Source organism: Ptychodera flava (assembly GCF_041260155.1).
Source record: "Ptychodera flava strain L36383 chromosome 23 unlocalized genomic scaffold, AS_Pfla_20210202 Scaffold_23__1_contigs__length_28996876_pilon, whole genome shotgun sequence".
Lineage (NCBI taxonomy): Eukaryota > Metazoa > Hemichordata > Enteropneusta > Ptychoderidae > Ptychodera > Ptychodera flava.
The window spans coordinates 21,471,451-21,495,407 of NW_027248277.1; the positions used below are offsets into that span (position 1 = coordinate 21,471,451).

Genomic DNA, 23,957 nt, shown 5'->3' on the forward strand with positions numbered 1-23,957 from the left:
CCTAATATTAGCCAGTCAAAAGCAAGTTATCAGGTGCCATGCGTCGAACAGCACAGATACACTTTCTGAAACATAGATGCATATCCATAGAGTTCCAATTAAGATGTCTTGTTTGTTGATCGTTAGTTTCTTGAACAGGAACCGTCTACCGAAATGTCGTGTCCCTTCCCTTCGAAGACTACACGGAGTTAAAACCCCTTGGCAAAGGCTCCTATGGCACCGTTCATAAAGTCCAGCACCGAGATGGGACAATCTACGCGATGAAGGAGTGTGGTAGACCTAAAAAGCTAATATCATCGATCGAAGAGCTGGTGGCATTGAAAGAGCTGAAAGATCATCTCACATAGTAGAATATATCGAACACTTTTTGAATCCGAATCAAGATAAGTTTTATATCGTTATGGAATTCTGTAGTGGTGGTAACCTCGAAGATTACGTCATCAAAGAAAAGCCAAAAAATTAAGTCATCCTTGTGTTGATGAAACACATGGCTGACGCAATGCAGTATTCTCATAAAAAGGGCATAGTTCATCGTGATCTGAAACCAGAAAACGTCCTGATTTCGATTGAGAATGGTAAACCAAATGCTAAAATCGCTGATTTTGGCATTGCAAAGATCAAGCTTAGCGACGGTGATCCCTTACCAGCTAGTGGTGTATCCTATATGCATACGCCGGCTGGAACTCGTCTTTACGTGGCACCTGAAGTATATAAGTCTCACTACAAAGAGAAAGCCGACATTTTCTCCTTAGGTTTGATGTTTTGTGCGATATTGGAGCGCAGAATAGATATAATTAGAGGCCGTTCGCGCCTGATGATCTATTATAATAACATTGGAGAAGTCTGTGTAGGGGAGTATCTATTTCATCATCCAAAAGCAGTCAGAGAAGTTGGCAAGAGTGTCATCATCCAAGAGGCAATTCGAAAGCTAATCAATTCAATGATCAGATGTGAATACAAAGCAAGACCGTCGGCTAGAGAAGTTTACGATGTGCTCAATTCACCCATGCCGATAATTGCACGACCGGAGAAAAGAAATGACGTACAAAGCGCTGAGAAGACGTGGTTTTCGTACTGCGCCATACTGTGATCGGAATTCATTCGACAGATAAACAAAATTTTACGAGATCTGAAATTACCTACGCAATCACAGTTAGACTGATTGTTTTCTTTTGAAATGTAGTACGATAATTCTTTGAAAACAATTGTAATATCAGCGAACGGAAATAGTTCCGATCGAGTATTTTGACATATTAAATACTGGCGTCAGGACGAAATCATGTTAGGTGGATTTTTATCAAAAAGTTTAAAGTACATTTAAATCGCTGGACATCAATAATCTGAGGTCGTAATTTTAGGTTTTTTATTCTAAATATGTATCCCTTCATTCTTCGAGTAAACTGTTGCTACCATACTGAACTTTAGATTCTCATCAATATGAATATATTAAGTATGAGGAGATTTCATGTCATCTTTGACAAGACATATCAGAAATATTGCTTTGAAAAAGTGCTGGTTAAGTGCAAGACAACCTTTGACTTATACTATCAGAGAACTGATTGTATTAAAGATTAAAGTTATGCACCCCAAAAACGAATAGTACGTACTCTTAAAAACTCCAACAGATTCGAGCACACACCACCATTGTTTCATGAGTTGGCAATTCTTGATGTTTTTAAGTAATCATTGTACTTATCAAACTGTACTTTTTGTTTATGATGACTTACGTGGAAATTTTCCTCCAGAAATTCCTGGTAACTTGTCAAATATTCAACTTTTGTATCGTATCCGATAAGCGATAAGGCAAAAGATAAGGGAAATCTTCTCATCCTAAACATACCACTAGTATATGACAATGTTCAATGAAATAGTCTTGTGTTACTCTGAAACCAAATCCCAGAAAGTATAAGATCTGTGAAATCCAATTCAAACATTAAAAAGGCTTGAAACGTCATCTCGTGTCTCTTTTCTGTCATATATATTTTGTTCTGCCACAAAGTTTTATAATTTATGTACTTACATTGATATAGAATTTATTTCAAATAGCCAGGCTAAATGTTCAGCATAGCGCTCTATGGTAAAATGATTAATTCAGAGATTGTGAATGGTACGGGGCTGGACTCTATTTGCATTATGCTATTTTCTAGTCCCGACCCAATTTACTTATCCTTAAATGTGTCTGAATTTTTCTATTTTTCTGTTCTGTTCATTATTGGGAATTAAAAATCCTTGAATCCTTGAACATTGACTTAATCATAGGTGCTAACACGCATGCGCAATGAAAGCGAAACGGGTCATCTACATGCTTTCGGCTGTCATATGCTCAACTAGGTAGCTGAAGCATTCATACGTGCTACATAGGTTGGTACAGGAAAACTGTCGACCTTAAACCATCCAGAAATAAATCGGTGAGTTGACTTACCAAATTTTTATCACATGATTTACGCTTTTCATTCGAAATCCGAACGTACACACACTCACAGCTCATGAGCTATAACTTGATACAGAGACTAAACCATGAACATAGGTAGTGCTTCACCTCAGACTAAAAGTTGTCCCATGTTTGTGGAATGTGTTCACTTCCGTTTTTCTCGGTCACAACATCTGCCGTGACACCCAAATATTGTGTGATTATACGTGGAACACACATCGATGGTGTTTCAAATGCAACTATCTTAATAAATAGTCTGTACTTTTAAGTGACGGAACAGGGCTTGTAAATGAACACAGAATGGTTTTGTTTGACCTAATTTGACCTCGACTATCCTATTCACTATGTTACATTGATGCAACATGGCTTGTAAATGAATGAATGGGTATTTTTAATATTTGTTAATTTGAGCTTCCTATGAATTTACTGTGCACAATCTTTTGATTTGAATAAGCTTTATTTTCGAAAGACCGTTAAAATCATGCACCAGCGCCCCTTGACGCTTTCCTCGATGACTCGTACGCAAAGCTTTATCGCTACAATGAATAGTCTATAGTCAAAGATTATGACGCCGATCAAAAAGGACTGCGCGATCTCAAACGATGACGCTACTTCAATACAGCGTCGTCAAGCAAGCTTGGGACTTCCCCATCTACTGTGTTAGTCACTGAGGTCAAACCTTAAGTGCATGCTTGTATTGTGTAAGTCCTTTTAAGAAAAGATTTATCCTAAGGTAGTACGCCCCTCGAAAGTGAAAGACTTAACATTTTGCTCAAAATATCCTCGATGTCACTTTCAGCCATACTTTTACCCAAATCAAGAATAAAAACCCGGGGGTCACCGTGCAAAGTTTAGTACTAGAGAAACACATTACCTGATATCTACCGACAATTGAAATTCAAAATGGCCGCTATCCTTGTGTTCACTCAAATGGGAAAAACATTAATTTTCGATTTTCGAAAAATCTCAGACGCTCTAAGAGCTGTATAGACAAGAAAATTATGAGAAAATATTGAGTGTCCAAATAGCCGTCCGCGAGGCCCATTTTACTTTATTTAACATATATCAAACAGAGAGAGCATTACATGCTGAGGGACACTTAAAAGCGGGGCTGTGAGTGTAGGCTATGCCACGAACGTTACTGAAATGCTAGCTTAGCCTCCACTTCATCAATGAGTGACCCCCTCCATTGTATTTATGCGCATGATCATTATTTTTATCGAAAAATCCTAAACAAAAAGGAGATATGACTTCTCTGATTTGTTCTGTAACATACTATCGTAGTGATTACACTCACTTCTTCAGTTAGCAACCAGGAGTCGTCTAAACTATTTTTGTAAATAATTTGTGATCGGCGGAGCTTACTCCCATGTTTATTTTTACTACTATTACCTATGACCTGAGCTTGCTTTTTTACCATGCATCTAACAAAGCCGAAACATTCCAGCCGGACTCGTTTCGCTCCACTGATTTTTATATGCCAATACGCATGTGCAATGAAAGAGAAAATATTCTTTATCAATATTCCCTGTTCACGTTGCACACATAGGACTCTATTGGAACACGCCATATTGTTGAGTGGTGTAGCAGCAGCTATACAGACACTCACATAGGTTACACTAGTCAGTACAGAGTGAAAAAACGTTCTATAAACCGGTGTGATATATATATATATATATATTGGTGAGTATAGCATTTCTGTGTGTTGACAATTGGTTGTTAGTTTATTTGCGAGTTTCGATCGAATCATCGAGTCTACGCAATGGCTGCCTGTGGGCTATAACGAAAGACAGACACTGGACTTTGAACGCGGTAGCTCGAACCATGGGTGTTGTCTCATTTTAGCTCCTTGCCCAAACACACTGGCTGTTGCTCCATGTATGTGAACTTTATTTGCCGTCATCTTTCTGGATTATGAAAGCGGTATTTTTGCTAAGAATGATCTCCCAACGGAGAACGTACCGACGTTGACGTTGGAACAGAAATATGACCTATATGTCTTCTCTCATGATACCTCTCCGACGCTATGCTGTGTATCCATGTCAGCGGCGCAACTGCGCTTTGAATTGAATTCCAACATATGCAAAATGAATGCGTATGTATTGAAAATATTTTGGCCAACTATTATATTTAACCCTCTTAAGATGTATTTCTATCATTTTACAAAGTTGCACCGCTCATTTGACATAAATATGGTTGATTTTACTCGAAAAATAATTTTGATAAGGAAAAAATGACGTTGGTCATACGACAATGCCCTTCTAGGCTTCTATAGAAGGGTCCCTAAGTAAGATATATTTGGGGAAAAAACCAAAACATACAGCTATTCTAACGCGGAAATAGTAAACTTCAGGAGTACCTCATGATTTGAAACGCACAAGAGAAACTTGTCCGTTTTCTCCAACATGAAAACACGGTAAATGAAAAATACTCTGCAGGTAGGTAACCGTCATAGAGAGTACTTATATCGACCCGAAAATTCATCCTGTCGACGTCTCGAAAATATCATCCAACAAGATGTCGCACGTACTAGCTAACGTCATGTCACTGTTTTTATCGAATAGTACAGGCCTGCACATTTACGGATGAAATGAAACAGCCGTACCGCTTTGGTTGTCTATCAGGGCAGAAATTTACTCAACAGTTCAACGTGCAACAATTGTTAGCCATCACCCCACCCATTTCCCCGAAACTATTGAAACAAAAGCGAAAACACGCATCGACTCTATTCCAACCGCCGAATTTCAAAACATACATGCATTTTAACTCTGGAAAGAGACTTATCCTTGAAAAATTATTGTGAACAAGGGTTAAATATGTGTGCAAGCCTCGTCGACTTAATTAATTATTGAACCAAGCTTAATAATTATCATGAGATTATTTTATGGCAGTATTATGTTTGCATACGTATCCTATTTTTATCACAGGAAATACACATTAAGGTAACATGCGCCTCGAAAGACAAACACTTAAACATTTACTAAAAATTTCCTCAAGGTATCTTTCAACCATACCGTTTTTTTTCAAAATTATAAAAATCAGGGTCACCGTGAAAATATTAGTATTGGAGAAACTAATTACCCAAGATTTACCGGTATTTGAAATTCAAAATGGCGACCATTTCTATGTCAACACTGTACAGAAAAATGAAACTTTCATTTTTCGAAAAAACTAAGACGATGAAAATTATTCTTACTCTAAGATCTTTCAAATGACCTCCCTCCCCAACAATGGATTGATCAGAAAAGCATTGTAAACGTTTGAGAATCCGAGGCGCACTCTACGTTAAATGGTATAAAGTATTGATCACACAGCGCGAGTCCTCGGACGTAATCATAACGGCCTTAAATTTGATATAATTTGATAATTTCATCGAAAAAATATTGTTCACGAAATGGTTTTTCTGCTCTGACTATACTTCGTTTCTTTCGTTCGCAGACAAAATGCCAGCTGGAGATTACCAGAGGGTAAAAGAGCTTGGTCGCGGAGCGTTTGGCGTTGTTTATCAGGTCCGTCACAAAGATGGCGCCATTTATGCCATGAAAGAAATCAAAGGTAGTACTAATGCGTCTCAAATCCAGGAACTTGCAGCGTTGCATGCATTAAAAGACCACCCCAACATTGTCCAGTATGTCGAATATTTTAAGGAAAAGAGAAACATGTGTATCGTGATGGAGTTCTGCAACAGGGGTAACCTAGAGAATTACGTCATCGAAGCGAAGCTTTCCGATCAAGTTCTCCTCTCTTTCATAAAGCAAATGGCGGACGCTATCCAGTATTCTCACAGTAGGAGAATCGTTCATCGCGATCTCAAGCCAGAAAATGTCTTGATCACGATGAATAATGGTCAGTTAATTGCCAAAATTGCTGATTTTGGACTTGCAAAGATTAAGCTATCCGGCACCGTTTCGTTACCAAGCCGTGGGCTGCCTCTGGCATCTTACATGCACACACAGGCAGGAACATATTTGTACTTGGCTCCTGAAGTGTACAACGGTAACTACACCGAGAAAGCCGATGTCTTTTCTCTTGGAATCATGTTCTGTGCCATACTGGAGCGCACAATAATGGGTATACGGCTCGTTATCTATTTCAGCGGCCAATGTCAAGAACCTGTAGGAATATTCCTTCACACTAATCCAGGTGCGACCAGAACACTTGATCCGAAGGTCAACATTCCCGAGGAAAGTAGGAATCTGATCAACTCAATGATCAGAGCTTCCTACAAATCCAGACCCTCGGCCAAAGAAGTCCACGAGGCACTGCAGTCAGCATCAGGTTCATACTGCTGCATACTGTGATCGAAACATGCCTGTATGCAAATCTTTTGAAAAGAAATTGAAAAAATCACCAAAATAGATGACAAACCATATTTTTTCATGAGTCATCGAATTTCAGAGCAAAGTTCTATTGAAAAATTATAGTGGAGCAACATGTTACGACTTTTGTGAAAAGTTTTGGTCAGGGGGTTATTCGTTTTGATTGCATCTTCAGTAAGAATATTTAGCCTATTTGGAAACCGCAGATGCTATTTCGAGTGCTCTTGCTAGGGTAAATAATAACGTTTTTTCACAGATATTTTTTTTAATATCGTATAAATTGTTGAATTATTTAGATCAATTTCAATCGAATCACAACAAACACAAATATTTAAAAACTAATGGTATGGTGATTGCACTGAAGTTTATGTGGATTGCACTTACGTTGATTGTACGCTTGACAGATGGTCGTAATGCATATTGGAAGAATTACCCGCTTTAATTATTCGGTCGCTTTTCAGATTTTTCAATTCTTAGGGATGAGTTCATAAATACTATAATTTTCACTGAGCCTTTTGTGACTACATTACCAATTTTTTATGTTTAGAAAGCAATGAACTAAAAGATGTAAACAATACAGCTAATACCATTTTGTGATATTGTAAATACAATGCATTTGTTGATGTTAAACGTAGTGTAGAACAAGAAAGTGTATTTGATTAAATTGAGGAAAAGAGATCTATATAGATAGATTTCGAGTCAGTTCTATTTCTCAACCTGCCAGGACTTTGCGCTGTCAATATGAGTTTGGAAAAATCATTGATTGAAATTGACTTCAATTTTCCAGAGGCTCTGTTGCAATGTTCCTTGATAACGAGGTGAAAGTCTCTCGGGACATCTGTTGTTGAATTGCGTGCAAATACTTCATTGCTCCTGATCATGCCAGGAATTGTCGTCGCTTTTTCTTGTATCGACGTCCGTATTTGACAGTTTGCCAGTAGACTGAAAGATCCGTCGCTTGATGGCGCTCTCTGCGCTCCCTGGGCCCGAGTTCGATTGCAACCCGAGTAGCGCCCCGAGTTACCCGAGTTGCAGTCGAACGAATCAGCGTAGCTACTCTGATGACGCAAATAACGTCATTTGACCTTTCAACCCTACTCGGGGTTTCTCTCTCGTCGGAAGCTGGGTTGTTGGTAGAGTTGCAAGTAGCAACTCGGCAAAATGGCCGCCAAACAGATGAAGTAAATAAATATATTTTACGCGTTTACGTCAGTTTCAGCAAATAAAAGTAATAATATTATTACCGGTAGTTATTGCATTAAGAGGTTGCCATTTTCCCGTAATTTTTTAGTGAAAGGTACCTTTCTATGCCCTTAAATTGCACACCGTTTACGTGTGTAGCTGGCGATATAAGAAATATGCAAAACGTTAGTACAACACGGTCCTCACATCATGTACATCACATCGGAGTTTTCAAAATGTTGCTCTGATGAATAGAAAATAATATGCAGACCTGACTTGCTATAAAATAATCGATTAAAACATGACAGTTTTTATCCATATCAAAAAATATACAAGGGTCCAAATCTTCGTTAAAATCTTCAAAATAATTAGGCAATTTTTTTTTTCAACTCTGTTGCCATGTATGGAAGACCGGTCACGACATGCGACATGCAAGTTTTTAAAACTCCGATCTGCGGTTAGGGTTAGGGTTAGGGGTTAGGGTTAGGGTAGGGGTTAGGGTGAGGGTTAGAGGTTAGGTTTTCTCTGGTAAAACGCCTTACTTCGCTCTCAACCCTGGAGGTTAGGCCAAGGGAGGGAAAAATTGTAACGGGTTAGTTAGCGTTAGGGGTTAGGGTTAGGGTTAGGGTTAGGTCGCAGATGACATGGACGCAGGTCGTATGTCGTAGGTCGTGACCGGTCTTCCATACATGTCTAAGTCCTAACATGGCCGCTATTTCTCCCACGGTGTATTCGTTGTAGAAGTATGCAGAAATAAGCTCGTCTCTACCTCTGTAATCCATCGTTAGGAGGGGAACGAAATGACATGTATGCAAACGCCATATTAGTTTTGCAACTCGCATGTCGCAGTTTAAGAACTCGCATGTCGCAGTTTAAGAACTCCCAGGTCGCAGTTAAAAAAAACTCGCATGTCGCATGTCGTGACCGGTCTTCCATACTGTTGCCATGTTTGTTTACAAAGGTCGATCGGGTATGTCGGTCGTTTCGCATCTCCGGGTCACAGTTCTGCGCATGCTAAATAGTGTCCTATGACGTCAACATAAGCTACCCAGGTCGTTACTCGGGTCGGAATCGAACAGCCCTAGAGAGGGAGCGCAGAGAGAGCCCTCGAGGGACGGATCTTTCAGTCTATTTGTCAAGGAGAATAGACTGCACTCACTACCGTTTAGAAAGCTATGGAGTTCCCATGACTGCGTCATTCGATGAACACCTTCCCCCTTCCATTCAAATAGCCAATAACTTAGGCTTACTTACTGAATAAGTCGGCATCAGAAATTACTCGGCGCGTTTCCGCGACTTTAAAATGTTTATTTGATAACCGGGCTCAGATATTAGTTGACAGAAATGTGTAAGCGAAACTTCTTTGTTTCTGACCTGCTGGTTCAAAGACAATTAAGCCGAATTGGACAAAACGATCTTTCATTGATTCAACTATTGTAGCCTACCTGTTTACATGTGCTCTGAAAAGGCTGTCTGTCTGTCTGTCTGTCTGTCTGTCTGTCTGTCTGTCTGTCTGTCTGTCTGTTGGTGCAATGTCTTATTTACAGCTCATAGGATCTGAATAAAATTCTGCACGTGAATTTTGTGTAGCAACAATAAGAAGGCCATTTTTGTATATGTTTAGTTAAATCAATGTTTATATGCATGATTAATTACATTGACTAGATGTGAGGTATAAACAAACTGACTGTGTAAGGTCTGATCAATGGTTATTTCAACAGAGATCATAGCAACAAACTTGGCAGTTTTATTTCATTGATGTTGTTTATTTTATATCACATTTTGTTTAGTTAGATATACATATCGAGAAATCCTAAACTAAGATATTGGACAGTGGTTACAGACAGCTGTTTAAATGTCAGGCAATTGCTAATTTGCATTTCAGGAGATTTGAAAACAGGGGTATATGTCAATGGTTGCAAAACCAACGTTACTGATGAAAATTTGTCAAATAGTACCCACAACAACAGATAAGTGAACTAAAGCTACTAGTAATTGGATTTTAAAGATCTTTCCGAATCTTGCTTTTGTCTCTGAACTCTCTGCTCCCAATCACATGATTTTTGTTACTGTTGCAACAAAACATAGTTACATACGATTTTACATTCTCGGGAAAACTTACTTGAAAATTGACACATTATAACTAAATACGACATTGGAGCATTCATCGCGTTAAATTGGCAAAGACTTTACGATACATGTAGATTTCTGTGGCGCTGATTGGCCAATGCGCCACCTTTACCATCACCCTGGCAGTGGGCAACCCAGAACCTACACAGCCTCTCGATGCAAGGAAAGTGACCAAAGAAAGAATAGTTACCTAATAAGTAATCGTTTATCATCGACAATTATAGTATTTTGCTACAAGGAAGTAATATAAAATTCGACAACAGGTTTTGTGAGTGCCCTCTTTCATCGATGCATATCAGCAAAATGTATTTCCCTTGCAGGATATGGTGTCGCTCAGTTGCTGGTATCTCCGATATTCTTTTACTTGGAAACTAATAGAATGAAGAGAATGTAAACAGCAATATCAGTAACCAGCAAAGACTAGCCAAAAACAGGTAGTGCAAATATCTAGAGGTATAATTGTTATGGACAGCACCGCGATCTATTTTTTGTATTTTCACCTTTTATGTTAAAATAAAGATATATACTATGGCATATGTACAACGTTTCATCGTTAATCATCGACATCTCTCAGTTTTTGCTTTAACGAAGTGCTATCTTGTTTGAAAACTGTTTCAGTTGGTGTTGTCTATTATAGTACAAAGGTTTGTGATATGTCCGGAGTTACAATGGTATTGCCGATCACTGGGTGGCGTGTTAGGGCCAGCAATGCTGGTATTTTGATGTTGAATACGTGCAAGGTAGACTGGAGGCAGCGAGTAATATAAATCTAAAATGCTATTTTATTCCATTATACACTATGCTACAGAACATATATAGGCTAATGACTAACTGGGCTGAGTTGGAGATTGACGAGTATATACGTGGCCTCATGAATAGTAATGACAGATCGTGAATAAATGACATCGCACTATGTCACACAGTTTGTAATAGTCCGTGGGCTAGAGGGGTCTACGTGCCCCCCCCCACAGGATGACAAACCTGTATTTTTCAGAACCCTTGGGATCCCTAGAATACGAAATGGAATTTTAACAGAAAAATATAGGGACGCAATAGCTGTTATGGTCATGTTTGAAGGGTACCGCAAAATCGCGATTTTCCAAGCCAAATGCATTTTCGTCAAATCTGTCTTATTGTAAGTCATGTTCAGAGCTCATTTTTAACATAACCTCACTTGTTTGGTATCATTAGAAAGGGAATTTATTCGTCTTTAAGATGACATATTGCATTATGCAATATCTTCTACAGTTTTTGTCAAATATAACCAAAACTTACCCCTTACCCCAAATTTAACATTGCAAATTACAGTAAACTCAAATTCTACCAATTCTTTAGCTAGGCATAATAAAAAATGCAATGCTTTGTCTGAAATCTGTTTTATTTGATACAGGGACATGTCAGAATATAAAATAGACTTTTAACAGAAAAAATATTGGGAATCTACAGCTGTAACAGTCATATTTTGAAGGGTACCGCAAAATCACAGTGTAGCAGATTTGCATGCATTTTTGTTAAAACTATCTTCCTATAAGTTATCTGCTGAGCTTGTTTTTGAATATAACCTGGCTTGTTAGGTATCATTAGAAAGATAATTTACTAATCTTCAGGATGACATATTGTAACATGCAATATCTTGTGTAGTTTTCATGATATATAACCAAAACTAACTACCCATACCCCAAAGTTTACATTGAAAATTTCAGTCAAAGCTAAACCAAATTCTATAATTTTTTAGCTTGACACAAAAAATCTGGCCGTTTTTGCTATTAAATCTATTTTATTTGGTACAGAGACATGTCAGAAATATTAAATAGACCTTTAACAGAAAAAATATTGGGAATCTACAGCTGTAACAGTCATATTTTGAAGGGTACCGCAAAATCACAGTGTAGCAGATTTGCATGCATTTTTGTTAAAACTATCTTCCTATAAGTTATCTGCTGAGCTTGTTTTTGAATATAACCTGGCTTGTTAGGTATCATTAGAAAGATAATTCACTAATCTTCAGGATGACATATTGTAACATGCAATATCTTGTGTAGTTTTCATGATATATAACCAAAACTTACCCCATACCCCAAAGTTTACATTGAAATTTCAGTCATAGCTAAAACAAATTCTGCAATTATGTTTAGCTTGACACAAAAAATCTGGCCGTTTTGCTATTAAATCTATTTTATTTGGTACAGAGACATGTCAGAAATATGAAATAGACTTTTAACAGAAAAAATATTAGGAATCTACAGCTGTAACAGTCATATTTTGAAGGGTACAGCAAATCATAGTGTGTCAGATTTGCATGCATTTTTGTTAAATTTGTCTTCTTATAAGTTATCTGCTGAGCTTGTTTTTGAATATAACCTGGCTTGTTAGGTATCATTAGAAAGATAATTTACTAATCTTTAGAATGACATATTGTTACATGCAATATCTTCTATAGTTTTCATGATATATAACCAAAACTTACCCCATACCCCAAAGTTTACATTGAAAATTTCAGTCATAGCTAAAACCAAATTCTACATTTTTTTTAGCTTGACACAAAAAGTCTGGCCGTTTTTGCTATTAAATCTATTTTATTTGGTACAGGAACATGTCAGAAATATGAAATAGACTTTTAACAGAAAGAATATTGGGATTATATGGCTGTAACAGGCATATTCTGTGGAGTACTGCAAAATCACAGCAGTGCAGACTCATATGTGTTTTTGTTAACTTTGTCCCATTGTAGGTCATCTGCTGCGCTTATTTTATTACATAACCATGTTTATTTGGTACCATTGAAAAGCTAATTTACTACTATTTAAAATGACATATTGTTATATGCCATATCTTATATAGTTTTCATGGAATATGACGAAAACTTACCCCATACCACAAAGTTTATATCGAAAATTACTTTCGTAACTATTGTCAAATTCTACCAATTTTCTAGCTAGACATTACAAATAAGGCAATGCTTTATATGAAATCTTTTTATTTGGTACTGGGGAATGTCAGAAATAAGAAATAGACTTTTAACAGAAAATATATTGGGACTCTACAGCTGTAACAGTCATATTTTGAAGGGTCTCGCAAAATCACAGTATTGCCAACTCGCTTGCTTTTTTGTTAAATCTGTCTTCTTATAAGTCATCTGCTGAGCTTGATTTTTGATATAACCTGGCTTGTTAGGTATCAATAGAAAGATAATTTACTAGTTTTTAACATGACATATTGTAACATGCAATGTCTTGTTTAGGTTTCATGAAATAGGACCAAAGCTTACCCCATACCCCAAGGTTTACACAGCAAATTACTGCAAATCTGAAACTCTACCATTTTTTACAATTTATTAACTTCATATACCAAAGGCAATGCTTGTATGCAATCTATGAAATCTGTGTTTTTGTTAAAAAAGTATGTTACAAATATGAAATTAACTTTTAACAGGAACATAATATGATTTTGTAGCCTTTTGGATCATATTTGGAAGGGTACCCAGGTATCAGGGCAAATTTGCCGAAACACATACATTTGCAATATATGGGTTCCCCCTCCAAAAATGATCCAAATGGCTACTAAATTGTATCAACTTCCCGTTAAAAGTTAATTTTATACTTGTGACATACTTTTGCAACAAATAAATCAGATTTTAAACAAGAATTGCCTTTAGTATTATTGGGTATGGGGTAAAGTTTGACCATATTCCAGGAAAACTATGAATGACATTGTATATTACAATATGTCATCTTAAAGAAGAATAAATTGCCCTACTAATGATACCTCACAAGCCCGGTTTTGTCACAAAATAAGTTCAGCAGATGACTTATAAGAAGAAGAATTTAACAAAAAAGGTGCCAGTTTGCGGTACTGCGATTTTGCATTTCCCTTCAAAATATGGCTGTTACAACTATACAGTCCAAATATTTTTTCTGTTAAAAGTCTATTTCACATTTCTGACATGACCCAGTACCATATACAACAGATTTAATACCGAAACAGAGCTATTTTTATCATGTCTAGCTAAAAATTTACGGAATTTGATCACGTTATCTATGACAGTACTTTCAATATAAACCTTGGGGTATGGGGTACGTTTTGGTCATATTCCATGAAAACTATACAAGATATTGCCTGTTACAATATGTCATTGTAAAGACTATTTAATTACCTTTTCAATGATACTAAACAAACCCGGTTATAATCAATAACAAGCTCAGACTAGTAAATGATCTTACTAATGATACCTAACAACTTACATTATATTCCATAAGAAGCTCAGCAGATGACTTAAAAGACGATAGATTCAACAAAAATGCACGCAAGTCAGGAATACTGAGATTTTGCTGTACCCTTCAAAATCTGACTGTTACAACTACATAATTCCAATCTTTTTTCTGTTAAAAGTCTATTTTATATTTTTGACATGACCCATTACCGAATGAAATAGATTTCATACAAATAAATGCCGGAATTTATATGTCTAGGTAAAGAAAATGGTAGAATTTGATTTCAGCTATGACTGAAATTTTCAATGTAAATTTTGGGGTATGGGGTAAGTTTTGGTCATATTTCATGAAAACTATACAAGATATTGCATGTTACAATATGTCATTCTAAAGATTAGTAAATTATCTTTCTAATGATACCTAACAAGCCAGGTTATATTCAAAAACAAGCTCAGCAGATAACTTATAAGAAGACAAATTTAACAAAAATGCATGCAAATCTGCTACACTGTGATTTTGCGGTACCCTTCAAAATATGACTGTTACAGCTGTAGATTCCCAATATTTTTTCTGTTAAAAGTCTATTTCATATTTCTGACATGTCCCTGTACCAAATAAAATAGATTTAATAGCAAAAACGGCCAGATTTTTTGTGTCAAGCTAAAAAAATGGTAGAATTTGGTTTTAGCTATGACTGAAATTTTCAATGTAAACTTTGGGGTATGGGGTAAGTTTTGGTTATATATCATAAAAACTACACAAGATATTGCATGTTACAATATGTCATCCTAAAGATTAGTGAATTATCTTTCTAATGATACCTAACAAGCCAGGTTATATTCAAAAACAAGCTCAGCAGATAACTTATAGGAAGACAGTTTTAACAAAAATGCATGCAAATCTGCTACACTGTGATTTTGCGGTACCCTTCAAAATATGACTGTTACAGCTGTAGATTCCCAATATTTTTTCTGTTAAAGGTCTATTTAATATTTCTGACATGTCCCTGTACCAAATAAAATAGATTTAATAGCAAAAACGGCCAGATTTTTTGTGTCAAGCTAAAAAAATTGTAGAATTTGGTTTTAGCTTTGACTGAAATTTTCAATGTAAACTTTAGGGTATGGGGTAAGTTTTGGTTATATATCATGAAAACTACACAAGATATTGCATGTTACAATATGTCATCTAAAGATTAGTAAATTATCTTTCTAATGATACCTAACAAGCCAGGTTATATTCAAAAACAAGCTCAGCAGATAACTTATAGGAAGATAGTTTTAACAAAAATGCATGCAAATCTGCAACACTGTTATTTTGCGGTACCCTTCAAAATATGACTGTTACAGCTGTAGATTCCCAATATTTTTTCTGTTAAAAGTCTATTTGATATTTCTGACATGTCCCTGTATCAAATAAAACAGATTTCAGACAAAGCATTGCATTTTTTATTATGCCTAGCTAAAAAATTGGTAGAATTTGAGTTTTACTGTAATTTGCAATGTTAAATTTTGGGGTAAGGGTAAGTTTTGGTTATATTTGACAAAAACTGTAGAAGATATTGCATAATGCAATATGTCATCTTAAAGACGAATAAATTCCCTTTCTAATGATACCAAACAAGTGAGGTTATGTTAAAAAATGAGCTCTGAACATGACTTACAATAAGACAGATTTGACGAAAATGCATTTGGCTTGGAAAATCGTGATTTTGCGGTACCCTTCAAAACATGACCATAACAGCTATTGCGTCCCTATATTTTTTCTGTTAAAATTCCATTTCGTATTCTAGGGATCCAAGGGTTCTGAAAAATACAGGTTTGTTATCCTGTGGGGGGGGGGGGGTGCACGTAGACCCCCTCTAGCCCACGGACTATAAAGATAAATTTCGGAAGGCGGAATGATCAACACGTAGATGACTGCTTCAAATATTTGCAATAAATTGTTTCACCACCTTTTCCACAACCACTACCCGAAATGCCGTTGAAGAATGAATGCATAAGTACAAGCTTTGCTGTAATATCACAGACATGCCGCAATAAATACTACGAAATGAACGACATGGGTAAAAATTGTCACTTATCCTTTGCCATATACCTGAAACATAATGTTCATTACAAAACATGTTAAGTAAATATTGACCAAGCATCAGATTTTCTTCAAGGTTAATCATACTGACACACTTACGTCAAAAATTAAGGGGAGAAGGACACATCTTCTGAATTTCTAACGCCTAATTTGCAATATCAAGATCACAAGAAATGAAAACAGTGTGCCTTGGGGTCAACACTTACTATCCACGTTGCCTTAGGATCACACCTTTATATTCAAGAACGAAGATACGTTAAATACGACTAGTTTTCAATAGGGTTCGAACCCACCACGTACGGTATCAGTCGCCTAGCGGAAAGGCAGCAGACAGAACCGCTCGGCTAAATCTCCACTCCCAAAAAAGAGTGGTTCAATAGCCGGCTAAGTTGTTACATTTTCTGACTGCGACCGCTCCACACGCTGTAGAGTTCGTGAAGCACTCACACACGTACACTCACTATACAATGTGCCCTCCCGGTTATCACCATAATGGCTTTATGGCAACCTCTGAACTTGGGCACAGAGAGTAGGTTACACATTGTTGAGGATTGAAATATGGACTCACCAGAGTGCTCTAAGGGCAACACGTACCATGAGCGAAGCATAGTGCCAACAGTGAACGCCCCTTATATTACGCAAGAGGCTGCCAAACAATCTCAGAGTGCTCTAACTACTATTAAAGCAGTGAGCGAAATACACAAAACGTATACTATCTGCCCTCCCGGTTATCACCATAATGGCTTTATGGCAATCTCTGAACTTGGGCACAGATAAAGTTTGGAAGCGAAGCAATGAATACAACGCTATAACTGGACGAACGAGTAGTTTCGGGGACAATCTGTCCACCAGCAGAACGTAAATTGTATAAGAGTAAAGTGTAGGATTCGGTATAAACCTTTTCCAAACTTAAGATCGTGACATATATATATATATATATATATATATATATATAATATATATATATATGAACCATGAACTGTACTCTCTGTGCCCAAGTTCAGAGGTTGCCATAAAGCCATTCTGGTGATAACCGGGAGGGCACATTGTATACATTTTGTGTATTTCGCTCACTGCTTTAATAGCAGTTAAAGCACTCTGAGATTGTTGGGCAGCCTCTTGCGTAATATAAGGGGCGTTCACTGTTGGCACTGTGCTTCGCTCATGGTATGTATTGCTGTTAGAGAACTCTGGTGAGTCCATATTTTCAATCCTCAACAACAATGTGTAACCGTACTCTCTGTGCCCAAGTTCAGAGGTTGCCATAAAGCCATTATGGTGATAACCGGGAGGGCACATTGTATACATTTTGTGTATATATAATATATATATATATATATAATATATATATATATATATATATATATATATATTTCATAGAAAGCACATGAAGGTATCCCTCTATTCATAGTGTCTATTCAACAAAAAAAATTTTCTAAGTCCAAAGCTAATTTGACGAGAATAATTAATGCAGTATTATTAACAACAAGACAGAAAAAACTGAACATAAAATATGGCAATACAAATACGTGAAAAACTCACCAAGGGTAGGTCTGATTCTGTAAACCTGATTGGCCCATACTCCACCTTTACCATCACCTGCACAGTTAGTAGACCGTCCATACTTATGACTGGTGCTCTCAGCATCCGCACTAGATGCGCACCACCCGCCGTCCTGCACCGCAAATGTGGTGAATCCACGTGACAGTGCAGCTTCTTTGCATTTCCTGATGGCATCGTTTCTTGATTTGTAGAACCCATCTAGTCTGTAATCCCGTCCCTCCAATGACGATATTGCTCTATTTGCGGTGTCTCTCCAACATCCGAGATTGAACAAGTCCGAAGCTAATTTAATGAGAATAATGAAAGAAGCAATATTATTAACCATCGAGAGTGTATTTGTTAGTGAAACCCTTCGTTTAACCCAGAGGATGGTTACCTTATGTAGTATTTTTCACGTTAAATGTGTTTGATAACCAGTAATGTGATAACATTTTTGGTAATATTATTAAACGTCTAGCAACTTTGTTTTCTGAGAATGTTAATTGATGGAAAGACGAATAAAAGCACCCCAGTCGGTTCAAATGCACGTTTTACAACCTTTTAGCAATAAGTAGAAAGCCACAATACTCACGAGGGGCATTTATTATTCATAAACTTGATTTGCCCATGCGCCACCTTCGCCATCTACTGCGCAGTTGTCAGTTGGTCCGTATTTCTTGTAGGTGTCTTGCGCAATAACACTGGATGCACACCACCCGCCGTCCTGCATTGCTAATGTTTTGAACCCACGTGACAGTGCAGCTTCTTTGCACTTTCTGATGGCGTCGCTTCTTGATTGGTAGAACCCATCAAGTCTGTAATCCCGTCCCTCCAATGACGATATTGCTCTATTTACGGTATCTCTCCAACATCCGAGATTTTCTAAGCCTGATGCTAATTTATAGAGAATAATGAACGAAAGAATACTGTTAACCATCGAATGACAAGCCGATCGACAAGAGATACATTAAATGTGAGAGTGTGATTGTTGGGGAAACTCGTCGTAAAACCTTGATGGAGGTTACTTCTTGTAGCATTTCTCACGTTAAATGTGTTTGACAATCCAGTGCTGTGTTAACAATTTTGGCTATGTTATTAAACGTCGGGCAGTTTTGTTTTCTGAGAATGTTCATCGATGAAAAGACGGAAAGTAGCAGCCAAGTCGGATAAATGCAGGTTTTTCAACCTTTTAACAATAATGGGTAAAGGCCACAATACTCACGAGGGGCATTTTTTATTCTATAAACTTGATTTGCCCATGGGCCGCCTTTGCCATCTCCTGCGCAGTTGTCAGCTTGTCCGTATTTCTTGTAGGTGTCTTGAGCAATAACACTGGATGCACACCACCCACCATCCTGCACCGCAAATGTGCTGAAGCCACGTGTCAGTGCAGCTCGTTTGCATTTCATGATGGCATTGTTTCGTGATTTGTATAACCCATCTAGTCTATAATCATGTCCCTCCAATGACGATATTGCTCTATTTGCGGTGTCTCTCCAACATCCGAGATTTTGTAAATCCGAAGCTAATTTAATGAGAATAATGAAAGAAGCAATATTATTAAAGCCCCAATAGCTGCGAATATGAAATAAACCAATCTAAATATATCCTCAGTTTATCAAGACTTTTCTTTGAATAAAACCCATAAAGACTGAAAAAGTGTATGTTGAAAGTGGCCAGTAAATTCAAACATTTTAACATTATTTCAGATTTCCCACCATTTTCAAAACTAATCATGTGACAGACAAAATAAAGAGCAAACCTCTAAAATGTTGGCCACCATGAGTTGTGCATTCAAGTAAATTTCATCATGCTTGTTCTGATATGATCACGATGTGTATGTGCAGGAATACTGTTGTGTACGTCTCCGTGGGGCTCCATTTTACGAATGCGGCACCCTGCTTATTATTTAACCTTTTAAAACGCGTAGGCATTGTCCAAATCAGCGAGCAGTGATAAATCTATACACGTCATTCATTGTACATATTTGCACGAACCAACTTTGGTTTAAAAATAAAACCATGATAATAATGCATAAAATTTGCAGCTATCGAGTCTTTAACCATCGAAGGACAAGCTTAACAACAAGAGATGTATTAAATGTGAGAGTGTATTTGTTAGTGGAACTCTTCGTTGACCGTAGAGAGAGGTTTCCTCTTGTAGTATTTTTCACGTTAAATGTGTTTGATAACCGGTAATAGTATAACATTTTTGGTTACATTATGAAACGTCAGGAAACTTTGTTTTCAGAGAATGTAAAATTATGAAAAGGCAGGTAAAAGCAGCCGGTTAAAATGCAGGTTTTATAACATTTTCACAATCACATAGTATGGGTAAAATCCACAATACTCACGAGGGGCATCTTTTATTCTATAAACTTGATTTGCCCATGGGCCGCCTTTGCCATCTCCTGCGCAGTTGTCAGCTTGTCCGTATTTCTTATAGGTGTCTTCAGCAATAACACTGGATGCACACCATCCGCCGTCCTGCACCGCAAATATGGAGAATCCACGTGACAGTGCAGCTTCTTTGCACTTCCTGATGGCATCGTTTCTTGATTTGTAGAACCCATCAAGTCTATAATCATGTCCCTCCAATGACGATATTGCTCTATTTGCGGTGTCTCTCCAACATCCGAGGTTTTCTAAATCAGTAGCTACTTTATTGAGAATAATGAAAGAAGCAATATGATTAACCATCGAAGGACAAGGCGATTAACTAGAGAGAAATTTTGAGTATTGCATTTTTGACGAAATTCTATGTTGACCCCCGACTTATGGGGGAGTTTATATTTTTCTTCACTTCTCAGGAACACAACTGGAAATCGTTTTGGACAATTGGATCGTTCAATTGATCAAATTTATCAAAAGTGTTAGGTGCAATGTAGCTGAAAGTTGCAACTTTATAAATTATTTACTCATGAAAACAAGTGCATTACAAAAAGAAAGTGGATAGGCTTAAATTTGCTGACTAAACCAACACTAATACACCATCCAGTTTTTCCAAAAACGTGTTTGACTACCGTCACTATGTTAACATTTTGACTATTAAATGTCGATTTTGTTTTCTGTGAATGTGAAATGATGTAGAGACGGATAACGTCTTCCTAATCGGTTTGCAATGCAAGTATTTACAACTGTTCAACGATAATGAGTGAAGGCCAGAGGCCTCGGCACGTTTGAAGACATGGCCCCCTTATGAGGTCAACCGACCTACTTTTCATCAGCAAGGTAGGCTTGCATGTCTCGTGCTTTGATGAGTGTGTGAATTAAAGACAATCTTGCTTCAATTCATTGGCGCCGACTGATTTGACCAGCTGCCAAACTCAACTCACACACCAAAAAACTGAGCGAGATATGACCAAAAGGTTTTCTTATCGCGATGTTTACTAATGTATCCCCTCACTATCTCCATGAAACCCGCTATTTGTTATGTTGGCCAGTGTTGTGTAGGGGTCACTTAGTTGGCAAAGATAAAAGGTGACACTAGCGCCAAGAAGGCGGTGCTGGTGCTTAGGTCCCAGTCTTTGTGCACCTTTATTTGCTCAAGATTACTCGAAAACTTTTTCATCTCACAAAATAAGGGAAAAAGAAAATAAAAAATGAACTTAAGTTTAACATTCAGAGAACGAAAGTTCATGTACATATATATTCTTGACCGGAAACTTTGAGAAGAATCAAAAGTGAACTTGGACGTGGCAAAATTATGAATTTTATAAATTTTTTTGTTTGTTGTGAATGTCAAATAATTTCCATTGCCAAACAATGTCGCAAACCTTGCCCAAATGCTAAATATTTGATTCTACTCCACTGAAATCGCCCTCACTTGCGTGCAGACGACAACTTTTGCACAATGGGCAATTGTCAGTATAGCATGAATGAACTGATAATGACGTATCTGCTACAAGAAAATACCCCGAATAATAATATGAGACCTTCCTGACAAACAAAAGAAAAAAGAAGGTGAAAACGAGATTGTCTGACTCTGCCAGAAGATTATGCCGAATTAAGTTCAAGGATCACGTGTGTCTGCCTATAAAGAACAAAATCAACGTCATCAAAATGAAATGATATACAAATAACTTCAACGACAGAGTCTATTGATAGATTACTTATTAGTATTGTGTTAAAGGAGTAAACATACTAAATTATAAAATTGACTGACAGCAACCATCCTGTTATTGACAGGCTGCCGCGATAAATCTTTGCTTAACCTATAGATCCACAGTTTGATCACCCTGTCATAAAATGCGACCTGTTTGTAGAGGTTATTGCCCGGTACAACACTCCAATGAAGATAAACAATGAAAAGGAGCTCTCAACTAACGTGCAATACCACTTGTTTCTGTGTCGTATCAGCATGAGTGTCATTTGTGCTGCGTCAGACGCTAGACAAAGTCGAGTGTCTGACTCAGCAGAAATGACACATGCTGATACGATGCGATGTAAGGAACAGTGCCCAGAATTTTACTAATAGTATAAAAAACCTTAAATTTGAGGCTTTACTATTTTACGCTTTACTATATTACGCCATAGATCGTGGGGCCTATGCAGACCGGAACACTTTGCCAGGCTGAGCCGTCTCTCTATAGCCATAGCGAATCTGGTCTTCAACTCAGGGCTGCACATTATATTCAACCGTGACACGGATACGAGACTGACGTATCAAAGTTCCGAGCATTGCTGCAAAGTTAAAATATCTCATTATATTATATCATGCTACCATGCGCCATTCTGATTGGACGAGAGCTCATTCCACCGATGCCAAAATACTGTTTTAGCACTGATAGCGGTGGTAAAACGGGCCCCTAAACCAGCATTTTTGAAAATTGCCCGGTCGGTGCATTTGAACGTACCTATCTAAACCATAGACCCTCGAGAAAAACCGAAACAGTCCACTTTGTTTCAAAGACCGAAGACCGAATTTTGATACACAGATAATGTGTGGGTCTGTAACTCACCTCTTGGTGTAAATAAGTTGGGATACATGATGAAAGACATCTCTGAAGCAGTCCATTCGGGGTGTGTTGCACACAAATATTAGGGCGACATAGCCCACCGTGAACTTTGCTTGATATTGTGGGAGTCGAGACGCGATATATCCTACCGCTCTTTAAAATGAAGATAGTATTCGTTCATACACAAATAAATTGACACTTCCTCACAGTAACGGTATGTCAGATATTCTTTACCAAAGTTTTGGCTGTAACAGACCGGGGTGTCCTATCGATGTAGACCAAGAAGTTCAAAATAACAATGGGATGACTCCTGGCGACTGCGACATCAAATGCAACGAGCAGTGTCAGCGTCCAGCTCTCCCTGCATCGGGCAACACACTCTGCACAACTGTTCATCACAGTTGCAGTCATCGCAAGTCTGGATTATTTCAAAACTGCTTGTTTTCTGGTACAATTAACGTCCAAATTATCCATCAAAAATAGATCCTGTAACTTCACTGTGCCACCTCTGAATGTCGCGACGGTCGACGTATACCGTATATATACGCGTATGCGGTACAGAATGAGACAAATCTATTTTTAGTATGCCAAAAAAGCCAGGACTATTGTTCTTATGTAAATTTACGAAAAAATTGTTACTTTTTTCTTTTGATTTGAACTCTTGACCCATTTTCTGTGTGACTGCAGCAGGTATTTTTTGACAAGCATATTGTTCGTGTTGCATGCGAATAATGAATGTAGATAAGAACGTAATGCGTATTTTTCGTAGGATACTGTGTGCCTGTACGTAATCCCAACTTAAAAAATGCTCGGGCGCAGAATTTCCGACGTTCGATCTCTCAGACGTCCGTTTTCTGCATTTTGGGCTTAGAGTGATGAAAATACCCAAGTAAGACAACAAAGACACGCAAGTTGATATAATATAATAGCAATAACCCCCTTTGCAGTCGGGTATACACTCGATTTTGGTACAATTCGCTCCATATAGCACTCGCCTATCGGCTCGTGCTATATGTCGCGCATTGTACCAAAATCTCGTGTATACCCTCCTGCGGCGGGGTTATTGCTTACATGATTTATGTAGACTTTTTTGTAGA

At 37.6% G+C, this 23,957-nt stretch overlaps 2 protein-coding genes and 1 long non-coding RNA gene across 3 annotated transcripts; 2 read left to right on the plus strand and 1 right to left on the minus strand.

Annotated features, from left to right (window-relative positions):
* The first annotated feature begins 487 nt into the window (after positions 1 to 487).
* Positions 488 to 1,090, plus strand: LOC139123848 (serine/threonine-protein kinase pdik1l-A-like). The gene has a single exon (XM_070689999.1). It carries the CDS (start codon positions 488 to 490, stop codon positions 1,088 to 1,090), a length of 603 nt encoding a protein of 200 aa, XP_070546100.1.
* A 1,231-nt stretch (positions 1,091 to 2,321) lies between these two features.
* On the plus strand, positions 2,322 to 7,929 carry LOC139123609 (serine/threonine-protein kinase PDIK1L-like). Its single transcript, XM_070689777.1, has 2 exons — positions 2,322 to 2,408; positions 5,870 to 7,929. The coding sequence occupies exon 2, from the start codon at positions 5,875 to 5,877 to the stop codon at positions 6,730 to 6,732; it is 858 nt and encodes a 285-aa protein (XP_070545878.1). The 5' UTR covers positions 2,322 to 2,408; positions 5,870 to 5,874; the 3' UTR covers positions 6,733 to 7,929.
* Positions 7,930 to 9,677: 1,748 nt separating this feature from the next.
* LOC139123616 (uncharacterized) lies at positions 9,678 to 18,797 on the minus strand. The gene is made up of 3 exons (XR_011549729.1): positions 18,496 to 18,797; positions 17,904 to 18,206; positions 9,678 to 10,433 (listed from the first exon to the last, which is right to left on the minus strand). It is a non-coding gene; the product is annotated as an uncharacterized lncRNA (long non-coding RNA).
* Positions 18,798 to 23,957: the final 5,160 nt, after the last annotated feature.